The sequence below is a fragment of the Anser brachyrhynchus genome (assembly GCF_964034855.1).
Source record: "Anser brachyrhynchus genome assembly, chromosome: 2".
Classification (NCBI taxonomy): Eukaryota; Metazoa; Chordata; class Aves; order Anseriformes; family Anatidae; genus Anser; species Anser brachyrhynchus.
Window position 1 is genome coordinate 39,299,463 of NC_137695.1, and position 21,029 is coordinate 39,320,491.

At 33.3% G+C, this 21,029-nt stretch overlaps 1 protein-coding gene across 1 annotated transcript in view; it reads left to right on the forward strand.

The window, feature by feature from the left end:
- KCNH8 (potassium voltage-gated channel subfamily H member 8) overlaps window positions 1-21,029 on the forward strand; it is a 192,345-nt gene that overhangs the window by 86,979 nt on the left and 84,337 nt on the right. The window contains exons 4-5 of the mRNA XM_080582696.1: window positions 3,497-3,624; window positions 6,549-6,789. Of these exons, the coding sequence (XP_080438822.1) occupies window positions 3,497-3,624; window positions 6,549-6,789 (369 nt within the window). The remainder of the gene's footprint in view (window positions 1-3,496; window positions 3,625-6,548; window positions 6,790-21,029) is intronic.

The window sequence follows — 21,029 nt, forward strand, 5'->3', positions numbered from 1 at the left end:
TGCCTGACAGGTTTATGAGTTCTCAAGCTGTTATGAGAGTAGTGGTAAGATTGGCAGAGAGGGGTTGTTGTTAGTTTCTTTTCTCGGAAAAGATTTACGAGATTGTCATATGTGATGATTGTGTTGTTATAGCTAATCTCGTTAAAGAAAAAAAAAAAAGGCATTGAAGAACTTCAAGAGAGTTAAAAAACATATTACCACATTTCTCATCAAGTAAAAGGGGAGTTAAGACTAAATTGCAAAACATCCTTTTTAACACCTATTTGGGGGGGATTATCATCACAAAGGAAGGAGCGTATAAAAGTGCCAGGCAATAGAACCCCCAAACAGCTTTTTTTAAAACACTGGTTTCTTACAGTACTTGGGGAGATGAGAAATTCTTTTGATTTTAAGCACAAGATAAAAATAAAACAGCAGCATTTAAAGTGCCTTTCTACTGGTTGGATTCACTGTGGTGTGTTTTTGTCTAACATCCATTGAAAGGAAAGTAAATCTGTCAGGTACATAACAATTTTTAAATATCAGTAAAAACAGCTGTATATTAAAAAAAAAAAAAAACTATCTCCTTCATAATACTGATCAGTAAATTAAGTATGGAAAAGAATGAAGTTTACAGATAATAATTGCACACACATCAAGACAGCTGGTGAAAAAAGTAGTTTAGTTGGGATCAGGATTGCTACTTTTCCTAAAGGTACTGGAAAGGTCAGAAGCCGGAGAATTCACAAACATCATTCATTGTTTTATGTTATGAGCTAGAACACAGCTCTAACAATTACATTGTCTGATGACATCATATCAGCTTAGGGAATTTGTTTTTTTCACTTTTAATAACAGCAATAAAAAATCTTTTTTTCTGCTTAAGGGAAAAAATATTAGTAATTTGTAAGGAATTTTACACTTTCCTTTTCTATCTTTGTTTTGCTGTCTCTAGGACTTGAATGGCTTCTATTAATATAAATGTAGCATTAATCCTTTAGAAATTATGGAATCAGTTTGTGATAGAAGTAACTGGCTGTGCAAACATATGACTACTGTCATTCTAAGTGCCATATCAAGCTCCACAGCCTGAGTAGGTTAATGACTACAGAATTCTTATTAGCTGGAATGCTAAACTTATGTAGGAGAGATGGGATCTATCTAAACCAAAATATTATAAGATCATTGGCACATAAAATTGAAAATCTTATAAGGAACTTTTATTTAAAGAGTGGACAGAAAGTGTAAAATCAGCATCAGTAATACATAGGAAAAAAATAGTCTTACCTGACTGTACATACTTTGATTATGTCTGTAGTAATGTTTACCATTCTGGAAATAGATGTTGGAGTTGTGGATAGTTTTCAGCTCAGTGTTCAATGGGTTAAAAAAAAAAAAAAATGCAAATCTAAATTTAGGAGCCATTAGGAACAAAACTGACAGCATTATTTTGGTATTACATAAAGCGACTGTGTATCCACATCTTGAATATTGTAAGTTATTCTGGAACAAGGACCTGCTTGAATGGACTACTATGCTAGAAGAGCCTTGCATTGTTGGGGTTGCTGAAAGTACTCAAAGAAACTCTGCCTGAAGGCACTGTGTCTGCTTTATGCAACGTGACTCAGCATGGATCTCAATGCACATAGGCTGTTGTATCCACCACCTACTGGGGTAGACTATCTTGTGCTTTGTAGGTTAAAGACCTAAGAGGTATTAAATACAAGGGATTGTGAGAACAAAACATTTGTTGGAAGAGTCCTGAAAATGTTGCTGGCCAAAAACTGGGCAAAGATATTTTCTTGCTTTCTCAACATGTCTGATAGCATGTCTGAAGCATGCGTTATTGACTACCTGGAGAGGCAGCAGAGTAAACTGAATGGCTTCATCTAGCATGACAATTTAGGTTGAGAAAGATAAGAAAAGGAAGCCTGCAAGTGTTAAAGAAGATTTTAAACTGAAATGGCAAAAATATGTACAGCTATCCAACCCTACAGTGGAGACCCAATTCAACAAATTCAGATTTTGTGCTCAGAGAAGTGGATAAGCAGTCTGCACTCACCCACAATTTAAGAACATTTTAAAAATTTAGTTCGTGTTTTAAATGGTTTGATAATGGAGAGATGGAAGTTTAAAAGTAAAAAGTTTTGGTTTTTTTTTTTGAGCATTTTCCAAATTTGTTTTACATTTCTTTGTTTCTGGCAATTTTATGCTTTGTAGACAGAAAGTGGAGATAAGGAAACTGTAGTATGAAGTATGGGGCTTCTTCTTCCACCTTCCCCAGCTTTCTTTTGAGTAACTAATTTCATTTTGCAGTGCATCTTTTTTAACATGTATATTTTTAATTTTTTTACCCCTTCTCCTCCTCACCGACATGTAAAAAATCCTCATCTGGAGAGGTCTCTTGCATGAATTAAATGAAGCATTCTTCACTAAGAAGTTTGGAAAGTTTTGTTTCTTATAGCTTTTCTTTATTTATGCTTCTTTTTTGTAGAGACAAAAATGCACCGATTTTCTAATCCCAATCTTTCATGATTTTCATAGGCAGGTTTCAAGATGTAGCTATTTTTCTTGTTAATTTCAGGCTGTACTGAATGTGTTGTTTGTTTTCCCCCTGCTCCCCCTTCTCCCTAATTTGTATGCATTGAGTTGACTTTAATTAAACCTGTTTGACAGGCAGCTTCTTCCTTTATTCCCACAATTTCTTTTTTTCTGAATCCTGACACATTGCAAAATGTCTGCTTTCATTTACCCTGGCGTCAATTCTCTGTAATTCCGTCAGAGTCAGTGGAGTTACCTTGAATTTACTGCTGTATAAGCAAGAACCATTTTTTTTCCCATGACCGACAATTACAGATATCTGAAGAAAAAAAAAATAATAATAAAATCTTTTCAAAACAGTATCCAGTTTTTACCCTAATAGATTTCATGTCACAAAAAAAAACACATGTCAAATGATCATGACAGTGACCATGTGGAAGGAAAATTAGAAATCTAAAAGACTCAAATTAAAATTTGAATATTACTAATGAGAAAGCGTGCGAATTAACACATTCTGATATAATGCAGGCCAAGTACAAGTCTTAGTTTTGTAAAGTAGACCACAAAAGGAGAAAGTAAATTGTTATTTTTGTTTGTTTGTTTGTTTGTTTGCCTTGAAGTGGTTAATCCTAGGCACTCTTGATGCTTGTCAGTAATCACGATTTCATTTTCTGAACCAGTAAACTTATCTATGAAATCATATGATGGAATTAATTGCGTCTGAATTGAGTGAAGACATTTGACTTTTAAAACCTAACAGTGACTTTTATTTGCCCTTCAGGAGAGGGATTTTGTTTTTTTAACTGCAAAATATTAAAGAAAACCAAGAAAATGTATATATAGGTGCATAAAAATGTGTGTATAATCTGTATATTCAATCTTATTTCTAGCAAATTCTAAAATGTCAACAGTTCAACTCTCAAAGGCTGAAGTGTCATTTTCTGATGTTTAATGGACTCTCACTTCTGTTCTACAGAAAAATGGAAAGGAAGAGGAAGAGCTGGGTCACATTTCGATTCAGCTCGAAGACGGAGTAGAGCTGTCCTTTATCATATCTCTGGACACCTACAAAGGAGAGAGAAGAACAAATTAAAAATTAATAATGTAGGTGTAAATTTTTTTTTAATGTACTCTTTGTACTGTTCTTTTTTTGGAAAAAAAAAAAGTGCTGTAAAAGGTCAGTAGTTACCTTTGAAATGTCCTAATCATATTATAACAAGAGGAGTAAAGCAAATTTAAGTGCAGTTCTACCTACTATTGTACTTTTTACACTTCATATAACAAGACAGTGTATTTAGCTATACTGTAAATAGACATTCATTTACCTCAGGAAAATCCCATTATTAAATTTCTCAGAACTGTTTCTCAGAAAAAGTTTTTCTTAAAATCTCAGAACAGTATTTAGTTTATTTGTTGTTTTTCACTAGCATCAAAAAAAACTCTACTTCAAGTTAGGGCCTATATTCTCATATGTTTATACAAAAATTTTAAATGTAAGTAAAAAGACAGAATGTGTCAAGGAATTCCAAGTTAAAAAGAGAGGACTGAGATGCTCAGAGACGTGGTCACAAAGCAGACCAGAAAAATACAGTCGGTCTCCTGATTCCATTTGCTGGTGATTCCATGATCTCTGAACTAGAGAGAAAAATATTTATTAAACACCTTCGAAAATCTGTGATAGTGCCACAAGAAAGAAATGGTCTCCTTTTTTTCTCCTGGAAAAAGTAGATAAAGGGTATGTATCATGAACACCCTGAAAACCTAGTTGTTCCACCACCTTTTATTGGTCACCAAAATTAAGCAGCAGTACAGATACATTGCTCTAGACATTACTACATTAGAAATTAATAGCAGAAAAATCTTGGCTGGACTAAGAACATGAGAATACACAGCTGGTGTATGTCTCAGAGGGCATACAGTCCCTTTCATTGAGTGTAAACTGTAAATGATAAAAAAAATGTTAATTATTTAAAAAATTTTAAAGAAAAAAAGATTAATGTTGAAAAGAAGTTTTAAAATGTTAATATTTTTAGAATGTCAAAAATGTTTTAAAATATTAAATGTTAAAGAAGTATAAAAGTTTAACAACAAAAAGCTGCAGAATATCTTCCAATGATATTTTGATAGTGCAGCAATATTTTTAGGAATGTGACTTTTAAATATCCTTTGGTGACTTTCCTGTACTGTCAAAATCCTTGTGCAGCTGATATTATACTGGTTTAAAATGTGTGTGTTAAGCACTCATTTACTTCATTTAGTGAATTTATTTTTAAGCGTTTGAATTCAAATTCATAATAGGAACATTTTCTTCTTCGTGATTAAGAATGGACCAATAGTAACAACGAGAATTCAGTCCTCCAGCTTCATGAATGAGAACCAAGAATGGAGAAGAGAAGGATATCAGTATTTCAAAAGAATTGCACAGACAGAAAGGCTATGACAGACAACGCAAATGTAATTAAGTCTGGAGTCATGCAGTTGTCTTTTTTATATTCATAGTAACTTTGAGATCAGAAGCAATCATAGCTTGCTGAATACACAATATTGTTTTGTGAAGCTCTTCATTACTGGCACAGCATTAACTGGGGGCACAACGACAGTGAGCAAGATTTTTGTTAGTAAATAACACAAGACAGTTCATGAACTACATGCTGCTTTCCAGCAGGGCAAGTGGTTTTGTTAAACTCTGGAGGATGAAAGCTAAGTATTTATAAAACTTGTTTGTTGCACTGAAGTCTTTTATGCAGAGACCTTTGTTAGATGATAAAGACTCAAGGTTCAAGACAAAGCTAGGCATTATCTAACGGTGAAGGCAGTCAGTTCTGAAGCCATATTATGGTGGGTCTACATCAGTATTTTGGTTTATATCAGAGTGGAATTTTCAAAAGAATTCTTACTAATTGTGCTTTGGTTCATAGCAGTCTCAGGGCATGTGAACTGGATACCTTGATATGAAACTAAACCAGGACTCTCGAACTAGCTGTCCAATCCACAGGACCAGGCTAGACCTAGTCTGAAACAACCTCTCCACAGCTCTGAAAATATACATAGAAAGGATATTTTGTCTTCAGCAATTTCTATTACATTCCATAGGTTTATTCCCATTTTGCAGTATTATGTCCTTATGTACGCAAAGCTTTAGCCTGTCTGTCAGAAAATCATTGCTTTTTAGTCAGAATTCACCCAACAGAGGAAGAAATAGTTTGCAAGATTCCATCCCCTTCTGATTCTATTTATGGCATTCCTCATTAATCTTCTTTCTGCCCCAACATTCACAAAAGCTATTCCATCATCAGAACCATGTACCTAAATAAACATGAGGACTGTGTTAGCAACAAAGAGATCTTGTTAAAAATGTTAGTGTAGAGACAAGACAAGAAAAAATATTTTAAAATATGCTTCTCTAGGGAGATCATGAATTAATCTAAATCTAATCTAAACCCACAACAGAACTGGTGATACACTGTTCAAGTCATTTGAATTGGAACCTATATCTGTTCTTTCTAAGAAAATATTTTAATTTGTTCAGGATATTTTCTTCAGCGTGTTTTGCCACTTTTCTTTTTTGAATCTTTTGAAAACAGCAGATACATTTTCTAATTTACTTTTAATCTTTATTTTACAGGTAAATTCTCAGTATTTCATACCAGTGTAGCTTTTAGATGATGTATGAATTCTATGATGCATTTTAATTGTGAGATTAAAAGACTACTCTTTGATTCAGATTTTCAAGATGAAAAAATCGCACTAACAGTGAAGAATAATCTGTCTTTCAGCATTTGTAATATTTGTTTTTAGCAAAAAAATCCTTCCAAAAATAGGAAAAACTCAAAGAATGTGCATAAGTTTAAAATAATATGTAAATATGTTTGTGTTTTTGAAAGATATGTTACAATTTTAATTCTTGCCTGAATTTGACTGTCATATTTCTTTGTAATTTTGGAAAAAAAAAAAAAAAGCTATATTAGAAGAAATGTCTGTGTGATCAAATTAATGTTTTGTCTCATTACATTTTTTTCTCTTTTCAGAATGTTTTTGTAGATAAACCAGCATTTCCAGAATACAAAGTTTCAGATGCAAAAAAATCCAAATTCATATTGTTGCATTTTAGCACTTTTAAAGCTGGCTGGGACTGGCTTATTTTACTGGCAACGTTTTATGTTGCTGTGACTGTACCTTATAATGTTTGCTTTATTGGCCATGATGAGCTGTCTACAACTCGAAGCACAACTGTCAGTGACATTGCAGTGGAAATTCTTTTTATCATTGGTAAGATATCTCTGGAGTTTGTTTGGGGTCTTTTTTTTTTTTTTAGGTTTTCACAAAACATATGATTTAGAAAAGGGGAAATCATATGTTTTCATGATTTTAAAGAAAATAAATTTTAGTTGTATAGTTTGAGATTTTGCTTGAACTTTTGATCTATTTTTATATTTATTTACATTGAAGTGCTTCAGGTAGTCCTGTTATTTCTCAAAAGGGAGTTTGAACTTAAGGTTGAAAACCTTTTTTCTTTTTTTTTTTCTTTTTTTTTTTTCCTTTTTTACCCTGGGGATGCTTAAAACCTTCCCAATTCCTTACAATACTGTTGTTCATAACATTTTTTCTTATTTACCTTTTACAAACACTTTGATGACCCACAGACCACAAGTTGAAAATCACTAGATTTTAAAAATTAATAAGATTAAAAATTATATTGCCGTAATGCTAATATACAATGTCTATATGCTATACTGACAACTGGGATAAAATTTAAGTGGTTGAAGCTTGGCATCTGGTCCGTTCTTTAAAGTTTTTATTTCAATGGTCTGTTTAATATTTATAACTTCAATGAATTACAGGGAAAACAAAGTGAAGTCTAATAGCAAATGAATTATAGCTAAGGTTTTTCTTTTCTTGTATTACATTTTATTCCTTTCTTTACATATATAGAAAAGAATCACTGGCCAGGGTCACACAGAGGCTTTTTTCTCAACGTTTTTATTGTTGTAACATCACTGTCTGCAGTCACACTGACCATCAGATCTTTTGATAATATGCATGTGAAGTTATTTTAAATAAATAAGCAAAGTTGAGTATGTGTTTCTCGAATGTGAAAAGACTTAAGACAGGTTCTAACAGAGAAAGAAAATGAATAAAAGAATAAAATCACCCTAAGATTTTAAAATTCTTTTCAATTTTACTTTTCTATCTTTTTCCTGAAAAAAAAAAAAGTAATTATTCATTCATTAAAAGCAATGTTATGTCCTCTCTAGGAGAATTAAAGACTGGAACTCCTTAAACGCCAAGGAACAACTCTATATGTCTATAGTTTAACAGGAGATTTTCTTACAAAATAAAATATTAAACAAAAAAAAAGAAAACTTTATTCCATCATTTTGATATGGTTACTGTAGACAATAAAACTAGCTTCCCTGCTACTGGTGGAATATGCAGCTTGCATGATAGGTATTTATATTTCCTCCTTTGGACATTGATTTGCCAGTGTGTTTAAGGTGTAATCTTCCTCTTTTATACTTACTATGACATCTCATCTGGCTCTCAATCTCGCAAGTGATTCATATTGAATGGTACTGAGGCATTGCAGTAAGAAATCTGTGTTCTGCAATGCAGATAATAGAGGATAATTTTTTTTTCCTGTATGAAAGCAGCAAGGTCATGACTCTAGTCAGTCATAAGTGACTCCATTTTAAGGAATACAAAATGAATTCCACTTGATCTACCTGGGAGTCTTTCTGTGTTTATGAAAACAGTAGACTCAAAGTTAAGATACTTTGATAATGGTTGTATCCTTCACCTCATACAGGTGTAGATAACTGGCTTGTGTTATGAATGTCTTTATTAGAATCTGAGCACAAGAGAGCTGGGACTATCTGATTTATCTGCTGTAGTTTTCATTTGTAGCAAGACAGATGGCATATTGCTCAGTGCTACTTTTCTGTTTATATCCTTTACTGGAAACACAGAATTCTTATACTAGTATAAGTCAAAAGCAATGGTATTTCTATGACCAATAGAGTAACTGGGTAAAAATCATCATCATAATAATAAAAGCAAGATTCCCTGTCAATTTTGCTTGATATTTTCTGGTTAGATCTTTAGCTCTATCATCCAGGAAATAAAACTGTGAATTGAAGCAAATATATTCAAAGAAAATTGTTTAAAATCTTAGAGAATACTTCTTTACATAGTTAATATTACTGGTAACCACAAATACTGAACTGTAACATACCATTTTTCTCCCCCAGTTTCATTAACAGCTTGATTTTTCCCAAATTAATTGCGTCTCAACTTTTTTTCTGTTTTTAATTTGTGTCTCTGGGGAAAGGTTTATAGAGCATTTTCAGGACAATCGCATGCTGCATATAAATCTCTGCACTAAATTTAAAGAAAAATAGTATGTTTATAGTCACCTCTTAATGGTCCCTTGTCCATTAAAATGTTGGATGAATGTCTCAGAACATGTGTTACCATAATGAAAATAGTAAAACTGACAACATGCATAAAATTAAGCATAAGTTTGAGGGCACTGTTACACTGGGGCTCTGCCAAGCACCTCTTTGATGAGTGATCTGTGCACTCTGAGAAAAGCCAGTGAGAAGTGCTGAGCAAAAGTCTTTTTATGATGCTACCATCTCAGTCAGACAATGGGAATCTCTGCTTTAGATGGGGCCTTCAGCTGTTTTACAGTCCTGTGATCATGGCTTGAGGAAAAAGAGTCTACCTACTTTGATTTCATTCAGATTTCGCAGAACATGGAATAATATTCCTTTTATGCTCATAAATTGCATAAACTCTTATTTGGATTTACAATGTCTTACTTTTTTGCTGTGTTATCAAAGGGAGCAGAGTCATGTCTATAAAAAGGAGAGATGTTGTCTACACATCAGTTCAAGTGAAGTGATAAGTTTTCCTTTATGCAGAAGAGTTTGAATGAATATACTGGCTAAAAAAACTTTTTCTTTTTTTTTTTCAATTTACAATTCAGTATGTGCTTAAGCATGATAAAATACATATGGAAGTATTCACCTTAGTTGGGGTATTTATGAGTATTAATCTGAATTAAACTATTTATGAGAAAAGAACATATCTAGCTAGAGTTTTAACTGATTTAACCTTTAAAGATGTCTAAAATACAAACAGAAGATTAATAATAATAACCCATTTTATGATATCTTTGAAGAAGATGCTGGTGACAGAAAGTAATTAAGGCTTCTCAAGTTAAAATTATTAAGTTAAAATAAAGTTAAAATTATTTTTTGCTTTTGATGCAATGTTTAAATGTACGTGTAGATCTCTTTCCCGTTGTAATGTTAGCAATCTTTCTTTAACATTCTCCTGTAAATAGATCTGTTGCTTCCTCTATCCAATGATAATTTAAAACTGGTTTAGTTTAGAACTCATTGACTGCTTTATGTATCTTAAAATCATAAAGAGGTGGAAAGAAAACCTTTTTAAGATTAGTGTTTTAAGCAAACAAAATAATTATCTTGGCGTTTCATTTGGTGAGTGAGATTGCCTGCTTTATGACACTATGTTAACGTTTCTGTCCTATCCCTTAATTTGCGTAAGCAGTAGCTGGGTACTTCATTTGTAGATTACATATGCCTAGGGCCTGGACAGATGAAATATCAATATGTCCAAGAAGCATAATATATTTTTGTTAGTTTTCATTAATATTTGTAAAATAATATTTTCTGACTTTTTGACAGAAAAAAAAAAAAGCTGGAAGAATCTCTTTCCCATTTCATTCCATTTTATTAGTAATACCTTCCTGTTTGCATAACATTTACCCCTCTGTATATATATAGTGCTTTTCTTCCTATTTCATTCCAGCTCTCAGATATTGCCTTATTTATTTTTAAAACATTTTGAACACCTAAATCAAAGAAAGTAACATTACCAAAAGATTATCAGTATTTTGTTGCTATGTGCTCAGATTCATTACCACACAGGACTATTTGAATAGGATATCTTCAACAGGAGTGAAGTTCAATGCAATTGTTCATGTATACGTTTTCAGGCTAATTGTAATACTTTATTTGCTAGATAAGATGAGAGGTGTCTGAGTATCTTGTCTCCTAAGGTGGCCAGGAACAACTGTACAGAGAAAAGCTAGAAAAATAAGAAACCTTTCACTTTTAATTTCAGTTTTCTATTTTTGGACTCCATTAGTTTCTGATGGAAGATAGAAGAAACTGGCTACTAGTTATAGGTATAAAATTATGCTATCTATAACAATAATGGCAACAGTCATTTTAAATTATTTTCCCCAAAGTATTGTTTTGCCTACCTTAGGGAAAAAAAAAAGAAAAAAAAAAAAAAGACAACTTACTCCTTCCCCCTCAAGTATAAAGAATTTCTCCATAGTTTATGATTTCAAGAGAGAAAATGAATCATGGTTACTAAGATTCTCTTTGTATATCTCTCTCTGTCTTGTTAAATACTGTTTAACAGTGTGTTGTTTTTTTTTTCAATAATTTCGGCTTTTAACAGCAGCATGTTTAGAAGCCATAGTGCTGCAATTTTTGTTGCATGATACTGAAAATTAGAGACGTCTCCCATCATTGTCTATCACAAATCTAAATTACTCAGAAGCAACAGATATCAAGTAATCCCAAAAGTGTCTTAAATTATATGAAGCCTTTGAATCTTTAGAATTTATAAATTTAAAAATATGGTATAAAACCAGTATAAATTTGTATCAATATTTGTGACTTACACAATTGTTCAAGTATGCATAATATTGTATTGAAAATTATATATATATCAAGAAAAAAATGTTGGAATCAGATGAGATACTATTAAATGTTATAGATTTTTTTAGGTTTCTTTAAATTAGCAAATTTATTTTCCTTTTTCTCCTCATATCCTTTTTTCATTATTATGGCTATCATTTCATATCTTTGCAAGTGTACAGAAGGACATGTAAAACAATTTTTGTGCCTAGAGAAATTAAAATCTAATAAGAGGTCTTGTACATTTTGAAAGGAAATGGTAGTGGAACAATATTTTAGAAATTTTACCTTCAGACCCTAGTAAACAAAATATTAGGTAGATGCCAAGACATTGGTTTGAATTTATATCTGAGCATCAAATGGTATTATCCATGAATACATATGGACAAAACTTGAAAAAGGATAGAATATCATTGATGTACCTAACATTAGGGAGGCAAGGACCTAATGCACTTTTCATGAACTATGAGTTGCCTGGAAGTGTGAATAAACATTAAACGATATTTATGTTGAAAAAAGTAATACATTTCTTAAAGATTCTCACTCAGTGTGACAAATTAAAGTTTGCAAGACCATTGTATTGTTAGAAATGTTTCCAGTAACCTTCCCTACATATCCTTCTAAAGAGGACAGCTGCTCTTCTGCATGTAAAATGCCATTTCCGTGCACAAAAACATCCAGCTGTACATAAAGGAGACAAGCATAAGCCACAATAATTTAGAAGTGATAATTTCCATGGAAACATTTCTGTATATCAAGGTAGATACATTATATGATAATGGAGGCACCCTGAAAATTTGACTTGAATTGGCTCTGCTGACTCTTTCTCATCTGAGGTGTGATCTCATAGCTACACATTGATTTTGTGAAGGAATACCTAGAACAAAGCAAGTGGCTTATGCAAAAACACATTTAAGATCATGGGATCATCATGAGTACAGGCTGAAATATGAGGCATTTACTCTCCTTCTTACTCTCTCCCCTTACAATTCTGGGGAGAGCTCTGTAGGCAGCTTATAGCTGGACAAGATATACTGCATTTATGCTTCTGAAAAATATAGTCAGTGTGCCATTTATCACCTGTCCTAAACGAATATATTCACATTATTTTTCTTTCCTCCTTCCTGTTTCACAATGAGACTTGTAACATCAGAGTGACAGGCTTCTTAGAACTTAGTAGAGAACTACAACAGGTTCTTCATTCTTTTATTATTATTATTATTATTATTATTATTATTATTATTATTTTGTCATCTATACTGTGGTGTCATTGTAAAACAAACAAAAAACAACTGTGACAAATTATTGTTTCAGCTATAGTCAACACGCACATTATGAAGTGCTGTAGTAACAATTTTGTAAGTAATTTTCATTCTGCTGTTGCCTTTCATAAGGTTTGCAAAAAGCCTGTTAATATTACCCTGTCATATATTGTATGACTGACTTGCGTTAATGCTACAATCAGATAAAGTTTGCATTTAGGTTTGTTATCATATAACACGATGATAAAACAACACTGTAGATTAAACTCAAGGTTAAAGTCTTAATTAACTACCCAGGTCATTTCCAAGAAATGGTTAGGTGATTAGTAGTTAACCATATTTCTATTATCTTGCCTGTGGCCTTTTTTTTTTTTAATGTTTTATGGATAACATCCTATGTGAACTGTTATCTAGCTGCATGGAGGTATTTCTGAGAGAAATATTTCCAGTTTCCCTCTTCTGATCATTTAAAAACTAAAGAAAATTTTAAATGGGCAAAGCAGTTGTCACATTGCCCAATGAATGTTTTATTTGTTCCATCTTTTCATTGTTGTCTGCAGCATTTCTGTAAAGAGAACTGTTGTGATAGTTTTGGATAGGATAGAGTTATTTTTATTCATAGTATTTTGTATGGTGCTATGTTTTGGATTTGTGATGAAAACTTAGATAACACATCAATGATTTAGTTACTGATGAGCAGTGCTTACAATGAGTCAAGAACTTTTCAGCTTCTTATGCTGTCATGCTAGTGAGGATGCTGGGGGTGCACAGGAAGCTGGGAAGGGACACAGCTAGGACAGCTGACCCAAACTGATCAAAGGGTTATTCTGTACCCCACGTCATCATGCTCAGCAAGAAAAATTGGGGGGGAGGGGGCATGGTTGCCGTTGCTCAGCATCTACCCAATTATCAGTCATCTGGTAATAAGCAATTGTGTTTTGAATCACTGTTTTTTTCCTTGGTTTTGTTATTCTTTGCCTTCCCTCCCCTCTCCTTCACCCTCCTTTTAAGTTATTAAACTGTCTTTATCTCAGCCCACAAGTTTTCAATTTTTGACCATTTGATTCTCTTCCCTATCCCATGGGAAGTGGGGGAAGAGAATGGGTGTTTGTGTGATGCTTAGCTGCCTACCAGGGTTAAACCACAGCAACTGTTTTTCTGAAGTGCCTCACAACTAAATATAGTTGCTTCACACACATTGAATTTAGTGAAAAGTTAAGTCATATGACTGATGTTCTTTTATTCCTTGAAGTTGCTTCTTTCTACCATATTTCTTTAAGTCCTATTAAGAAAATTGCCCATGTAGAAACTTTTGCACTTCAGCAATCACAAATACAAGCTTTTTTAAAAGCAGAGCTAGCAGGACATATTTCAGATATATTTTTAATTCTTTGTTTTTATTTCAAGTCTCCAAATTCTGTATCTTCCTTGGGAAAAAAAAAAAAAAGAAAAAAAAAGAAAAAAAAAGAAAAAAAAAGTCAGTATAGTATATTTCAGTTACTCAGTGTGTTCATGGATTGAGTCTGTTTTTAAAGGCAGAGTATAGTTTGTTTATAATAAATAAATAAATAAATACATAAAAGTCTTTCCAAGTCCAAGTTCCAATATCAGCTACTGTAAAAGTGAGATTACATAATCTCTGTTAAACATCCTCATAGTTAAGGAGACCAACTTAAAAAGGTAAACTCAAAGGACTAAAAATCAAGGAAGGAGATAAAGGAGTATGACTCCTTTTATTATTTAAGTCTGTGGTCTTCCTATCTGTTTCATGATATTGGGATTTGAGCTCATGGTCTCTTAGTATGGTAAAACATTGCCATTAAAACCCCCATTTTAATTTTTGTGTGCCTACCATTCTGTATGCCTACAGCATGCCTCCAGTAACGAGTACAGCAGCCTGTAACTGTGGTGTTGGATTGAACATACCATGGCAAAGCATTGGTATATATTGGTATATACACTGTCTATACATTGTACTCCTGGAGGGAATGGCTTTTGTTTCCACAGTATCCATTCAAAGCACTAATGCTTTCAGATTTTTGTGTTAATGGATAATTTACCTAAGTAAAACAGTATTTCCACTTGGTCATGACCTCAGTATCCCATTGCCTTCTGTTGCAAGAACAAGTAGTGAGGAAGAGCAGATCAGTGTGTAAGATACAGATGGTTTGGGTTTTGGGAACCAGTTCTTGCCAGAGAACAGATCTTGATCCATTAAAATTAGTAAACATTTTGTCAGTTTGTCAGACTGTATTGGAGCAAGGTTGAAAACATATGTCAGAATACTGCCTCAGAGCAGGGAATATGTCACTCCTCGTGTGCTGTACAGTGATCAGCATTTTGGTGTCCCATAGTGAATAAACTCCTTTTGTAGGAGAAATTTGACTAGTAAAACAGCTTACTATATTCAGTGATGAGTTTAATACAGCAAAACCTGTTAATTGTATCAATTCCACATTAGCAGAAGCTTTTTTTTTTTTCAGAAGTCAATTATAGTACATGAATGTGATTTCCCTGTGATGAGCATTTTGAGAATTTGTAGCTCTAAACTATGCTCCAATATTCATCTTAACAATAGCTGTCCAACTAAATCCATGAAACCTCTAAAAAAGATCTTTGAGTAGAGGTGTAACATGTGCCTGATAAAGTTTTCATCCTCTGTGAATGCCCACACAAACTTGACTGACCTGCTTCCTAAATAGTCTGGAGTGCTAATTACCAGGAGAAAACTTTACTGGGGGCTGCATGCAAAGAGAAGTAGGAGGAAGAGGTATAATCGTTAGCGATATTTTGCCATTTTAAATGTACTGTTGCTTAAGGACTAAATCTAACCTTTTTATGTAATTTTATTTAATGATTATGCTCCTCAATGTGGTATGATGTTGACTTTTGATATTACTCTTCAGATTAAAAATCCATTGAAACCTACTGTTTGTATCTTGGGATACTTAATTTCTTTAATTTCTAGCAGTGTAAAAATTAGGGTGGCTTCTTCCTTAGCATTGTAACATATGTCATCACAATACAGCTGAGATTTCAGTTTTGTATAGTTTTATATGACCTTTCAGTTCATAAAGATTCTCCTAAGAAAGAAAAATATGACCATCTTGTTCAATCTTGAATATAAGGTATTAATTTCATCCAGGTATTAACTCCAATACATTATGTTTTTTGGCTAAGTCATGTTTTCCTGATACCATCTGCTCTTGTTCAAAGACCTCGGAGGAAAGAGAATCCACAACTTATCTATGACATGGCTTTCTTTTCTCTTTTTTTTTTCTTTTTTATTTTTAATTATTTGTAGTTTTCTTTTTCATTAATCTGCAGAATTGACATTTTGCTAAACCTTTAGGATTGCTGTTTTAAAATGTTTCTACCCTCTGACTCTTAGGTAGGATACATTGGATGGTAATTTAGCATCTGATATGATAAAAGCATATTTTGCTGCTCCATTCTAAAATTAGATAAATTAGAAAATAAGTATTTGTTGAATATATCTGTTTTTTCTGCAAAATTATTAACAGTCTCTCTCTTGATCGGATAGCACTAATATAGTGGAACTGAAGTTCAATCGTGTGTACCAATGATTTATTTCTCTTTCCCCAAAATGTCTAGATTTTCATGTAAAGATTTCTGTATTTTATGTTGATTTTTAGTTAGTATATGTTCCGCTCTTGCTATAACTTCCTTAAAAAATAAATAAATTAAATATAATAATTATTAATAATAATAATAATAATTCAGCAGCTACAGTGGGTTGTTTTAAAGACATTATTTTTGGGAGCGCATCACAGAATCGTAGAATCACAGAATAGTTGAGGTTGGATTGGAAGGGACCTCCAAGGATCATCTAATCCAACCCTGCTCAAGCAGGGTCACCTAGAGCATGTTACACAGGATCGCATCCAGACAGGTTTTGAATAGCTCCAAAGAATAACTTCACAACCTCTCTGAGCAGCCTGTTCCAATGCTCTGTCACCCAAAACGTAAAGTAGTTCTTCCTCATATAGTGATGAAACCTCCTGTTGTTCAATTTATACCCATTACCCCTTGTTTTATCACTGGCCACCACCCAGAAGAGTTTGGCCCCATCTTCTTTACATTGTCCCCTCAGGTATTTGTAGAGGTATCTATGCTTACTATTTAATCCCTGTATTTTTTTTTCTCATAAATTTTACTTGACTTCATAGTAGCCTGGATTTCTAAGCGTCAGGTGTAAAATAAACATTATTTTCCTCTCCTACATAAAAAATATTATCTCCCTCAGATTAACCTCTTAGCACCTAAAAGAAAATTGTCAAACTAATTGTGGTAATAAATGTTTGAAGGAACATTATAAGATGAAAGATTACTCTTTCATTTGAATAAATTGAAACTAGCAAATTAACTAGGAATATTTAGTTTTACAAAAGCAGTAGAAAAGAAAAAAAGTAGAGTTTATACAGGAACAAATAAATTGTTCTTAATCAATATAGCACTAATATTTCCTGGAACCTTCCCTGAAAACTCTCTGGCCAGATTCTGATACCATATATACTTAAATAACATCGGGTCAAATAATCAGATAGATCAAAGATCTTGGGCTTTGGGGAATGTATAGCTAGCTAAAAACAATCAATATAAAATCACATAAAGGAATATGAGAAAAAAATAAAAGAAATAAGGAAAGAGCCATTTGTAACATCTAGGAGAGAGAGGAGGTGTAGGAAACTGTCTACTCTGAAAATCAATGGGGTTAATATGCCTAAATTATCTAGGTCTCAAGCACAGGATTGAATTACTGTAGTCTAATGAGAATTCATGCATCACCCAGTTCCCTGGTTACTGTTTATATGTATCCTACTTGCCCTAAAGTGCAGAATTTTTCAATTTCAGTTATTTCACAGTAAAAGAGAGGTAAAATGAGTTATATTGCCTAGAATTTGCTGCAATCAAAAAGTGTGCCACAGGCAGTTATTGAATCAGCTGACTAATCCTAAATTGTTATTCTGCTGTAACTTGATCATATGTCTAATCCCAGCAGGATTTATTTTAAAATATAAAGCTTAAAGAGAAAACAAGTAATGTGGGCACAGGAAAATCAGCTGGTTCAGGTAAAATAATCCTGTTTATGGGTGAAGAGATTCATCTGGCCTGAAAATAAAGTTTTACTATTGGATTATCTATATTTTATTTTATTTTATTGTATTTTTAAGATTAGATCATTTTAGATTTTTTAGGGATTAGAAATTGAGATTATACAAAACATATTTTAGAATTTCACTTCTGAAGTTGGAAAAGAGGAATTATTCTGGAAAACATCTTAAGGATTAATAAAATAGTTCTGTGAATATTATTTTATAGTTTTCACCTTTTTATATCATTTAGGATTGCAACCTGCATTATGCATTAAGTAGAACCTCTGTTTTCGTGTAGTCTTTTTTCGTTTTGTTGAGTACCATTCCGTGTGATTCTGTGTGTGATTCTGTGTGATTCTGTACCAGTTTAAACTAGTATTTTTACACCAATGACTAAGTAGGAATGTGTGAATGTGATTGCAAAAGAAATCTGGAAAGGGACAGGATGGTAAATCTTTAATTCAAGAACAGTCACCAAATGGTTCTGCCACCTTAATGACTTGCTTCAAGTTCCCAGCAAATGTATGCCCAAATATGAAATACATTGTCATTTCATAGGAACTGAGCATTGCTGCATGAGCATGGACTTTCATGACTGCAGAATGAAATTCTTTACAAAAATATGGTCACTAACAGGAGAGTAAAGGCCATTAAAGCCTTCAAATAAGGAAAGATATAAGTTAAAGCTTTTCAGTTAGATCACTGTATTGGCTTTAGAAATTTTGAATGAAAGTATTACAAAAGCATGTAGTCATGATGACTGCAAATTTGGAAGACAGTACAATAATGCTGTTTCATCTTTCTGCTGTTTCATCTTTCATTTACTGCTGTAGATACAGTGTGAGAATTTAATTGGAAGAAAATATAAATAGGAATGGTAGCTGCATGTGAATTAACATTTTTGAATGTTGGTACATGGGGTGAGGGTGGGGGGGAGGAGGAGAGGGGAAGGAAGTATGTTTGGGCACATCTTGCCTGTAGTGGAAATAGTAGGCTATGAGAATCCATCCAGACTGAGCTAGTTAGGGATCCAACCAGAAGATAAATCAAGGTCAAGGTTTATGTTTGGGGTTGATCATACCAAAACTATACAAAAGGTTTTGTGAGATTTGTCAACCACTGGTTATCTTCTCTGTATGCATCTTACAGATTTAGTGGCTAACAGGATTTCCGGTTTACCTTGTGTGGGGTTGGTCGAGGAAGGTGAGCAGTCTGCAGGCTAGAACAAAGCAGGAGCAGGGCTGGAAAAGAGGAAAGGAGCTGAATAAACTGGCACTTGTGTTCCGTGGGTGTGAGGGGAAGAACTTTTGTTGTTGGACGCAAGAACGGAGCAGTGGTAGAGGATATATGAGAAAGCAGCAGGCACGTGAAAGGAGACTGACGAGATGGGGAGGCAAGAGATTTGGCTAAGGAGCCTAAGCAGAGCAGTCTTTCTTTGGGTTATTGGCCATTGTTTTGCCGTTAAATTTTTCTTAATATGAAGTGGTTCTGCATAACTTGAGGGTGGAAATTAGAGCTGAAATAACTGAAAAATCTCTATTTATATATTCAGAGATGAGGCAGTGGGGTGATACGACTGATTGTTCAAAACCCATTTAAATTGGCAGTCTTGTGTTGTCCCTGTGGAGTGCTGCCAGGCCAAGTTCACATTTGTGTTTGATAGCAGTACAGTGACTTGCTGCTTTATGGACTGAAGCACTTTGTTTGTGTTAAGCTCACCAGCTCATCCACACAACAGCAATTGGTGCAGAAGCCAAAGTCTGCAACACAGGTCAGGATTGACTTAAAGAGTGTAGGTGTTTGTTTAACAAAGCACATGTATCTATTCTAAAACAAAGCAAAAATATGTGGAAGAAAAAGGCATCATTTAGTTTAAACATGACTTAAAGGACATTCTTAAAGTCAAAAGGACAGTCTAAAGTCTATCTTGAGATTTCATTTGTGAGAACTCTAGCTTTCTTGTAACTGAAATTGAATTATATAACTTGAAATAAGAACCCATCCGTTTTCCTGATGAAGAAAAGAATAGAGAGGCTTCATCCTTTCTTCCCTCCTTACATCAAATATTTTAATATACAGATGTTTCATGTATTCAGAAGTTGTAACACAGTGAGTCAACCAATTATGATATTATTTGATGTCATTTCTGCTTTAATTTTGGGTAACTTTTTAATGGTATTACCCATGTCAGTGACATTATTTATGTCCCTTGTTCTGTTTTCCTTAGCACATGGCATGATCTATGTTGCATCCAACGTCATTTAAAATGATGCTTTTTCCAACTTAAATGGAAAAATTTGGTGAGGTTACTTTGCTTCAGAAGTATATTTTTTTATACAGTAATAATACTTATTATATGATTTATTCATTGCTCTCAGAATCCTGAGAACTGATGAAATGGAAAAGGGATTATAGTAGTTGTTCCAGTCTGAAACTAACACGTCAAATACAACCTTAAGTATGAAGCATGTACAGGCTGAATTTGGCTGTTACAGCATATTTAATGATAATATATTAAAACATACCTCATATAGAAAAGTTTTGAGACACTTACTGTCCAAAAGATATTACAGTCACTTCATGTATGCTTTAACAACCAACTCAGAGATTAAATGTCCCTCTTGCCTGGTTTACTGCTGTAATCTTCTGTAAGATTTGTGTCCTTCCTCCTTCAGAAAAAAAAAAAAAAAGCTTAAAGCCCACCTCATCTTAGGGCCTTTGGAACACCACTTCAGAACTTCCAGCGCTGAAGAGAACTATTTTGATGATGTGAAGTCACCTGGAATCTCTGAGGCTTTACATTATTGATGCTTGTTTTGAATTTCACGCTGTGCTTTGATAGGTTAATGGCATCTGTAGGTGGAAGCTAGTGCACAGTAAGCTTCACAATAAAGTTATAACATATAAAATATTCCATGAGTATTCTCAGAATAGATTATTTTACAATTTGTTGATATTTATTACTTGTTGTCTCAATTTGCCTACCATTCTCGTTGATCAAAGTTTTAATGATGAGAAAACATTTATTTAAAAAAGTAAAAAATTTTCACCTTCCACTCTTTAAACAGCAATCCCCAAAAGGCTGCAGAACATATAATTCCTAAAAATAATAACACCTTCCAGAATAAATACTCCTTTCTAAATTTGTGTTAAAGATTTTGTTGTGCTTTTATATATCCTTTTTTTTTGGCTTAGGAGCACTTCCCCTCACCCTTCAGCTTTCTTGGTAATAGTTAAGCTGTAAATAATGTTGCCCAGACAAAGAAGCTGTTTACACCTAAGTGCAGCTCAGAAAACTGACAAGAAATGAAAGATCACACTCACCTACCTTCTTCTGTATTTTTATCTAATGAGTTGGATGTTGAAAGAAGCGCTTACCATTTTCTATTTGA